The sequence below is a fragment of the Sphaerodactylus townsendi genome, linkage group LG05, assembly GCF_021028975.2.
Source record: "Sphaerodactylus townsendi isolate TG3544 linkage group LG05, MPM_Stown_v2.3, whole genome shotgun sequence".
Classification (NCBI taxonomy): domain Eukaryota; kingdom Metazoa; phylum Chordata; class Lepidosauria; order Squamata; family Sphaerodactylidae; genus Sphaerodactylus; species Sphaerodactylus townsendi.
Genome location: NC_059429.1, coordinates 65,282,975 through 65,292,930, shown reverse-complemented (window position 1 = coordinate 65,292,930; position 9,956 = coordinate 65,282,975). Strand labels below are relative to the sequence as shown.

The following is a 9,956-nucleotide window of genomic DNA, read 5'->3' as shown; positions in this document are numbered from 1 at the left end:
GGGACTGGAATGATAGGTCTCACACTGGAATGACAGCCACGGGTAACAGAATATGGGACTAGAATGGCAGGTTTAAGGAACAAAATCTGTGCTCTGTGACTGAAATGACAGGTTGCAAACCAGAATGGCAACCTAGAGAATAACTGCTGGAACTGACATTCCAGTCCCAGAGCACAGATTCTGTTCCAGGGACTATCAGTGTGAAGGCTGTCATTCCCTATGTGTTGCGTGGTGGTTTATATAGCCCTTGTGAGACCTTAGGTGGTGTTCCAATTTGGCTACCGCTTGGGTTACCTTGTTTGTGCTGTAATGTATTTCAATGGAGTCCATAGGAGTCAACCGGCATTCCTGGTTTCCAGTATTTTAAATGAGCCTTCCAGCCTCCCCCTTTATTTCCAACCAGCAATTCTATCATTCCTTTTAGCACTCACTGGGAGAGTACCTGCTTTGCAGGTCCCCAGATTCAATCCCCAAAATAGTTGAAACAATCAGATGATGTGAGAGTTCAGCCTTGGATAGCCACTGTCAGAATACACAATAATAATCTTGATCATGCAGTGATCTGCCTCAGTGTAAAGCAGTGGTTCTCAACCTGGGGGCCGAACAACCCTTTCACAGGGGGCGCCTAAGACCATCGAAAAACAGTCTTTTTATATTTTATATATACCAATGTTATGGTTGGGGGTCACCACAACATGAGGAGCTGTATTAAAGGGTCATGGCATTGGAAGGTTGAGAACCACTGGTGTAAAGCATCTTCATGTTTTCTTATGTCCCCTTGAATTTCACAGGCCAGTCACTTTTTCTACCTAACCCACCTCATGGGGCTGTTGTGAAGATAAAATGATGGAGCGGAGAATGATGCTGTAAACAACTTTGAGTTCCCATTAGGAGAAAAGCAGGGTATACATATCTAATCTAAATAAAGAATAATTGAATATCCTAAACCCCATACCAACGGCTTCCATACTGGGATGTCATTCCTAATTTTTATTTTAAATAATGGGAACTTAAATGCCCATAACTTGGCCTTGGTTGCTGTACGTCACTTAAAACTTCTATCAGATTAAGAGCAAGTAAAACACTTATTGACAGCACTTATACCTCTAACATATCTTGAATAGTTGACTCAAGAAATATATTTGAGAAATATATATTATTCAGCTCAGTCCTATTTCTGAATCAGCCGTTTGGCTTAACAATATAAAATGGAACACATAAAATAATATATAGAAATGTAGAAGAGGTTGTACAGTTGTCTGCAACTGGGTTTTTTTCCCCAGTGCAGCTTTAAGTCTCTTGCAGATAGAAAGATGTAGGAACATGAACAGAGCCTTCTTATAGTACTGGTGATTCAATATACAGGTCCCCACTCAAGCATGGTACCATCAGAGTTCTGTAAATGTAAGTTGAACAGTCTGTCTTGTATACAATTTGCAAAACCTTTCTATTTTAATATGAGATGGTTTTAAAGGGAGCACAGCAATGGATAAAAGAACTATTCACATGTGTCACTCCAAATTCCAATTTAAAAACTATTTTCTCTTCTTTTTGGAGATAGTTTCTTGATCACTGAACACCCAGAATATATTTCATTTTGAACTTTTTTTTTGGTGAAAGCATGAAAGATATCTGTAACAATTAAACCAGTAAATAACTGAGCTAAAAGTAAGTTTCATGCTCTAGGAAATGCTCAAGTTAACTTTTCTAAGTCATGAACATGATAAAAATTGATGGGCCTATATAAGCCAGTCATCCCTTGCAGCAGTTTGTGAAGCTGAGGCAGAGAGGGATAAAGGCTAAGGTTAACCACTGGAAGTTCTTCACAAAGGCAAGATGTAAATGCAGTTTTCCTTAATCATCACATTTGAACGGGTTTGTCATTTATTCTGATCACTCACAGTGTGGAATACAATTTACTGGTAACATAATCTGATGTTTAGAAAATCATCATTTTTATACATGAACAAAGTAGCTGTCAATGTAATAGAGGCAGATTACAATCAATGATTAAAAATGCTGGATGAGCAGAGAGGAGAGATAGTAGTAGGATTTTTTGTAATTAGTAGTTCAGCTTTCAGATTAACAATTGATATATTTTGCTTCCTCAGACATTTGATAATAAGGCTGTTAAGCCACCTCATTTTTGTTATTTGGTTCATCACCTCTGTGACTCAGCATCAATAAGTGGCCAGTTGACTTTAAAATCAAATACATAGCTTGAAAGTATGCTTAACTTAAAATGCATGATTTTTCTAAAATTAAAATGTTACAGACTCCAACTGGATCCAAGTTGGCCATCTTAAATCATGATGAAAGTTGGGGTACAAATATCTCAACAAAAATATTCTTAGGCTAAACCCCTAAGAAACATTCGAACCTGTCCCAATCTTGACTAGTAAATGCACCATACTACTTTATAAGCCAGTAACATAGCTAGAACTCATATAATTTAGCTAGCAAAGATCAGAAAGACTCAGACACCCCATATTCAGAGAGCCAGTGAAGTATTCAGACCATATGGATCTCACCCCTACTCCACCTGGGAAATTCCTAGAACAAACTTAAAGAGTACTGCCCCTTTTGGATCTGTGTGTTCATCCTTTTTCAATTTCATTTTCATATTAGCCATGGATACAGGATTGCTTCAGGAGAAAAGGACTTTGGTAAGCACTTTGTTTCAAAGTATTTTAAGATTTACTTCAACCCACTCTCCTACAGATAAACTGTCAGATTGAATACACATTACTATGAATAACCAAGGGCTAACCTGGGTCTACAGTGCTGGAGAAACATCCCGATGGCACAGAGGGAGGTATCATCAGAGCCAAAGTCACTGGTCAAACTATGTCAGCAAAGCTTTGGAAAAGAAGTCATAACCTTTTTTCCTTTCAGTCCTTGAGCTAGATAGAATTATCTGGCTATTTCACCCCCTCACTCTGTTTATTTCAAAAGCATTTAGCTCAAGATTCAAAAGCCAAACACTAAAGAATTAGCAGGTTGACACTTTACTTAGAAAATCAATAATGGCTTGTCTGGTGAGGAACAAAGTCTCACCAGTCTTGTGATTCCATACTTCAAACAGTGAAGGGTCATCCAAAGCCTTCTTCCCACCAATGATCACATAGGGGTATCCAAGTTTTTTAGCATCTTTTAATCTATTACCAATGGTGAGATGAATCCGGTCATCAAACACTATTTCCTCTTTGAGTTGAGGGATTGCTTCAGCAACAAAGTCATATAAATCTTCCAGAAGCACTGTTCCTTTCTCCTCCTTGCTGCCTTTCTTTGGAGGAATGAAGCAGACTTGATAAGGTGAGATGAGGCTTGGCCAATGAATGGCATCCTCTGTAGAAAGCACTTCAATGGAAGCCGCCAGGATGCGAGTCACACCTAAACCATAGCAGCCCATTTCAGCTGGAGCAGGTTTACCCTGAGAAGTTTGAAAAGTAGCATTAAAAACAGAAGAATATTTGGTTCCCAAGAAGAATGTATGGCCAACTTCAATTCCTTTGGTCTCAACCAGTTCCCCTTTGCAAACTGGACAATACTTCTGATCTGGGCTTATTAATTCCACATTGGTTGAAAAGTCACACTTTGTGCATGTCATCAGCTTGTCCTCACCAATGTCAGCAGGAAGCTGGAACTCATGAGACATTGTCCCCCCAATGCTCCCTGTGGCTGCTTTCACTTTCACAAACTGCAAACCCAAGCTGTTGAATATATTACAGTATGCATTGCAAACGAGAGCATATGTGTGATGGGCAGCCTCCTCAGAGGCATCAAATGTGTACATGTCCTTCATATAGAACTCTCGACCACGCAGCAACCCAAAGCGTGGCTTTATCTCATCTCGAAACTTTCTTGTTATCTGGTACAGCAAGAGGGGGAGTCCCTTGTAGGACAAGTGGCCTTGAGAAGCTATGAGGTCTGTGATGGCTTCTTCATGAGTAGGTCCTAGACAATATTCTTGGCCATGTCTGTCTGCCAGGCGTAAGAGCTCTTTGCTCATCAGCTCCCACCTTCCACTGGCTCTCCAGAGCGTTGCTGAGCATAATGTGGGCATGTTGATTTTCTGACCTCCTATGAACTGCATTTCTCGGTCTATCACTTTGATGAGCTTCTCCATGGCTCGGACAGTGTATGGCATATAGTGATAGCAGCCAGGGCTGGCAGGATAAATCAGGCCTCCTAGTAACATTAGCCTCTGACTTTTACATGTCATTTCTCCCATCTTGCTCTCTTGTGATACCAAACTATCCTCCCGAAGATTCATTGACAGAAAGTGCTGGGATAGCAACAGGCGCTTCCGTCTATCATGGTAAAATCTGCAATGCTGTTGCTGCTTTCGACAGAGACTCACATAGTTTGTCACAGCAGGAGATAATATTCTCCATCTTCTCAGAAGTATACCCATGTCAATACTAACAGGAACAGCCTCTCTTTCAAATCTGCACATGGAGAGAGAACATCAGATAAACTGGTGCATTTAGGCATGCTGTAACTGAGGTGCTAGTAGGATTCCACCTAGACCTGCTTAGGATTGCACTGTGAGAGCTGCTTTCAGGGGGGAAAAACTTTACTGGCCGCTTTACAAGCTTCTGGCCAGACTGCAAAATAGACAGGCAGCAAAGTGCTCTCACACACAGTGCTCATGCACAGCAGCATACAAATTGTGATGATAGGGAGAATCTTCACAGTAACTTTGTAGGAACAGGCTAGAACTGGATAATAGATATTGTTACAAATGTTCTCAATGGCTACAACAACTGAGAACAGTGGCCATAATGCTATTATGTCCAGCCATTATGTCAATGGAAAGCTGAAGTGAAAAACTTTCACATTTGATTTATAAAGAGGAAACTACAACAACACATGAGGGAAGTAGTCAGAAGGAAGAAGAAAGATCACATCACACTACTTGGAAGCTAGTTAAAACGCTAATTAAGGCCCATATGGAATGCATGCTTCAGGTTAAAAAAGGTACACTACCCAGAGATATGAGGAAGAAAATTTTCTAAAATAGATTTTTTTTCAGTGTTTTATCTTCCCACAGATTTCTAAAGATCCACTGTTTCAGAAAATTAACAGGAATGAATGGATGGCATTGTCAAGATTAGGTAAGTCTGGCAGTTTCAAAGAGGAATTAATGTTTCTGTCTGGAGTCGGGGGATCCCTCCCCGCCCCCGCGCACAGCCCCCGCAACTCACCGGCGGCCGGGAGAAGGGCCTCAGCCGGCAGGGGAACGGGACAGCAAAGCCGGCGCGTTCGCACGAGGCCAGGACGCGCAGCCCAACCTGGGGGCGGGGCAAGAGCCGCCGGTCGCCCGAAGAACGCCCCGACGAGCCGGAGCCGGAAGTGCAGCCTACGGCTTCGCTCGGCAGCTGCCCGGACCCAGCAAGGCCCCGCTCGGCCGGCCAGACGGGCAGGGAGCTGGGAGCGGCCAGGACAGGCACGGATGGCTGGGAGAGGGCGGGGAGAATTAAGAGGAAAGACCAGCGATTGGGAGGGAGGTGGGAGGAGGAGGAATTGAGGGAAGATGAGCGAGAGGAAGGGGGCTGTGACTGTAGGAGATGGAAAGGGGTAGTGAGAAGAGAAGTGACGTTTGTCAGGAGAAACAGAAAGCGAGGGAAGGGGAGGAGGCCGCGGAAGAACTGGCGAGGAGGGTTTTCTTTTTGCCAGGGATAGGCCAAACTGTGGGTGCACAAGCTTCTAGGAACCCCATGCCAGCAGCCTGAGGCCAAGTACGGGTCTGGCAGCACCCGGGCAAGGAAAGGTGGGAAGGATCGGGCCTCAGCAAGCAGGGCCAGGGAGGTGGGGCACCACAGTTTCTTTGGTGCTTATTCTTGGGAATTGTGTGAGAGCAGACGTGTATTTCCCTGATTTATAAATGAGGGAGGTTAAAACATGAGTACATATTTTAAATTTTATGTATATGAAAATACAAATACAAAATCATAAGAAATTCAAGTGATTGGTTGTGGAGGTCAAAATCAAAACCAAAGCAAAAATTCTGATTTGTATGCTCCTGCTTCCATGGTACAGGGATGTTGTAATTTACCAGTCTAATATGGAACTAATAAGTAATGCAGGTGACTTCCATGCAGAATAAAATAGTTGGGATATAGATGAATAGACATTCAAGTATCCCACACACTTCTCTGAGAGCTCTAAAAAGTGTTGTAATTATTTTCTGTAAGAATACAGGCCAGAAAAGAATGTTTGCCCTGACCCGGATGGCCCAGGCTTGTCTGTTCTTGTCAAATCTCAGAAGCTAAGGAGGGTCAGCTCTGGTCGGTATTGGGATGGGAGACCACCAGGGAATACAAGGGTTGCTACACAGCAGCAAGCAGTGACAAACCACCTCTGAAATGTCTGCTGTCTTGAAAACTCTGTGGGGTTGCCATGAGTCAGCTGCCATTTGAAGCCAAAAAAGTTTTCTATGCTTTCTTTTTCTCCTCAAGTTTGGACAATGCAAGGGAGGCACACACTACATAGTCTTTAAATGTCAATTCAGTGTGTGGTAGCAGTGGGAAAACCGATTCAAACTCAGGCTGCAGGGTCATTAGGAAAAGGATAGAAAAGAAAACCATCAGTATTATAATGCTTTCGTATAGGCCTATGGTGTAATCATATTTAGAATACTGTGTACAGTTCTGGTCACCGTTCCTCACCAAAAATATTACAGAGGCTGGTGCAGAAGATGGAAACTATGATGATCAAAGAGCTGGAGCATCTTTCCTCTGAGGAAAGGCTAAATTATCTGTGCTCTTTCCTTATAGAGAAAACCATTAATACCAGTGCTAGGAGATGTCATCAGTATAAGACATTGGTCTCCATGCCCTATAGAACATCCAGTATAGTGGGCAGTATTCTGTAAGACAAGATGCTGGATTGCACCATTGATCTGATCCAGCAGGCCATCGCTTACATTTTAGTCCAAGTGCTTGCTTCATCCAGTCCTGGCCTAAACCAATAAAATCTCTGTCCCTTCTGAAAGACCTCGATACAACTCAGCGGAAAAGATGGGAAGGAGTGTGCTACAGAAGCAAACAAATTCCTTTATATTCCCCTATGATACCCTTCACTGACCTGTTACCATCCCTTTCACAATCAACTTTTCTTGAACTTAAAAGTATTACTGATTTCTACAGGACCTTATTCTAGCTCCATGTGAATGGTAGTGTTACATAACTATTTAAGGCATCATTTCAGATTCTGAATGGTAGGGGATAAAGCCACCATTAAGTTAAACACTGCTTCCTACTTCATTTTGAGACACAAGGAAATAATGGCAGCCTCCATTCCTCAGTTTCTCTTCATTAATACACACAGATATCACACAGTGTGGCCACACAGAACAGTCACCATCCATGGGCAGGCTTAAGATCAGCACAGTGAATAAAGGAGAGGGCTGGGATCAAATCTCCCCACCGCCACAGGCTCACTGGGTGGCCTGAGGAAAAACACTTTTTCTCAGCTCCTCATGCGCAATACAGAATATTCTATAGGGCATATACTCTAGGTTACTTTACCAACCTTAGGATATATGCTATCGGATACTTTACCAACATTATCATAAATCTCACTGGGCAAAACTAGGACAGTCACACACTCAGCTTACCTACCGAGCAGGATTGTTATTGGGGTAAAATGGATAAGAAGGAATCATTAAGGAATCACTCGGACCCCTTCAAGAAAAATGGATCCAACGCAAACTTTTAATGTGGCTTTCTACATCTCCCTTCCCCGGGTTCACACCCCACAGATACCAGGTCATTTGTCACAGAAAAATACATTTCTGAAATGACACGGACCATTTTATGGGAATAGACTTGCAGCCTGGAGTAGCCGTCCAGGCCTTGTTAAAGTGTATTGACCTTCCTCCCTTCTGCTTAGGCCCACCTGACAACACCAAACAGCATATGGATGAGTTTCAGACCCAAGCAGCAATGGTTTAAGCTGCATGAGTTGCATCACCAGCCCAAGAGCAGTTTGCAGAAATGAAAAGCAGCTAATGAAAAGCAGGTCCTTTTGTATCTTCACCCACACTGCTTTGTAATTATCTTTGAATAGTGTATCATTTTGCCCAGTTAAGTTTATTTCCAAATATTTAACTGGATTTAACATTACTGTGCATCCTGTAGTCCTAATACCTTACTCTTCCTAATTAAATTTTTTACAATTATTTTTGTCTTTTTCTTGTTGATTTTACAGTTCAAAAGGGACCCAAATGTTTCAATTTATTCTAATATAAAATGCATCGACAGTTAGGAATTTGCAATTGTCAGCACTTCATCAGCAGCATAATTTTTCATTTTGAACTCTTCTCCTTCCACTTTCAGTCCTTTAATTCTAGGGTCTTGTCTAGTCTTAGTGGCCAGCACTTCTAGTGCTAGAATAAATAGAAGCAGTGACAAAAGACATGTCTGAACATTCCAACTGAACATTCCAACTGAATGCCTTGAATGTGGCCCCCAAACTGATGGAACAATCAAAATCACCAGCCAGAAATTAACAAGGTCACTGAATTCAAATACCTTGGATCACTGGTTTCAGCTAATGCAAACACATTGACAGATGCCTGGCCACAAGTCAATACTGCATGGCTTAAATGGCAGCAAACCACTGGCATCTTGTGTGACAAGAAAATGCCTGAACACCTCAAGGCCAAAATCTACAAAACAGTTGTTAGCCCAGTAGCACTGTATGGAGCCGAATGCTGGCCAGCAACAAGAAAACATGAACAAGCCCTTCATGTCATGGAAATGAGGATGCTTCGATTGATGCTAAACCTGATGCTGTTCAACCATGTGCCAAATGATGACATACAGCAAAGACTTAAAATCACCAATTTACCAGTACATGAGGCAGTCATGGCTAAGGTGGTATGGCCACGTCATGTGCCGTGAGGAAACATCTGTAGCAAAGACAGCCCTGCACTTTGAACCTGGTGGATGCCGCCCACGTGGCAGACCCAAAAAACGGTGGATGGACACAATCAATGAAGATCTGCGGGCAAAGAACCTTACCCCAGAAGACACTCAAGCTCATGACCCCTGGAAGAGACAGTTACAAAACTGATCCTGCATATGCAGGAAACCAGTTTGGAAAGAAGAAGAAGTGATCAAAGACACCCTTGGCATATCCCTTTTTCACTTTGAAATCCATCAGCTCAAACTCCATTTTTAAAAATCTTTTCATGCTCTTTTGTATAATTACTCTATCCAATTCACAAATCTTGAATCTCAATTTAAATTCCAAAGCATCTTCAATTAAAGAACCAACCTATATTGTGGCACCTTGATAAATTAACAAGTTCAGTTTGCAGTTTATGCAGCAATATGTTGGCTAGATGCCAGGGCCATTTTGTTTACCTATGGCTTAGCTCTCCCTTTTAGTTGTTGCAAAATGTTTTTCCCTCTTGCATAATGCCTTGGCCTCTGTGTTGGTTGTTTTGGCAACCAACACACAACACTGAGTGTTCAAGGATTTTGCCAAGGACTCAAGACAAAGCCAGAACAAGCTTGTGCAGTTACAACATTGCTGAACTTCTTTTACGCTTGCCTGTCTTGACTACAGGGTAGTGTGTTTCAAAATGGTATAGGTGCAGTCAATTATTATGTCTGATTCTTGCAATGTGAACTAAATCTGTGAAAGGCACTTTAGGGAAAGAAATTAAACAAGTGTAGGGGAGTGGCTAATTGTAATATTACACAACAGCTATAGCAGGCTGACAGTCTGACAGTCAATAAATATTTATGTTCTACACAAGGAGTTAAAGCAGTGGCGGGATTCAAATAATTTAACAATCGGTTCTGGTGGTGGGATTCAAATAATTTAACAACTGGTTGTTTACAAGCACCATTTTAACAACTGGTTCTGCCGAAGTAGTACGAACCTGCTGAATCCCACCACTGAATTAAATTAATTTCAATATCCAACCATATAGTGAC

General features: G+C 42.0%; 1 protein-coding gene across 1 annotated transcript; it reads right to left on the bottom strand.

Annotated features, from left to right (window-relative positions):
• Positions 1-1,848: 1,848 nt before the first annotated feature.
• On the bottom strand, positions 1,849-5,470 carry PARS2 (prolyl-tRNA synthetase 2, mitochondrial). The gene is made up of 2 exons (XM_048498978.1): positions 5,211-5,470; positions 1,849-4,451 (listed from the first exon to the last, which is right to left on the bottom strand). The coding sequence occupies exon 2, from the start codon at positions 4,415-4,417 to the stop codon at positions 2,993-2,995; it is 1,425 nt and encodes a 474-aa protein (XP_048354935.1). The 5' UTR covers positions 4,418-4,451; positions 5,211-5,470; the 3' UTR covers positions 1,849-2,992.
• Between the last annotated feature and the right edge of the window lie 4,486 nt (positions 5,471-9,956).

Coding starts and splice junctions, on each gene's coding strand:
- PARS2 (XM_048498978.1), bottom strand. CDS start 4,417: ATGGGTATACTTCTGAGAAGATGGAGAATATTATCTCCTGCTGTGACA.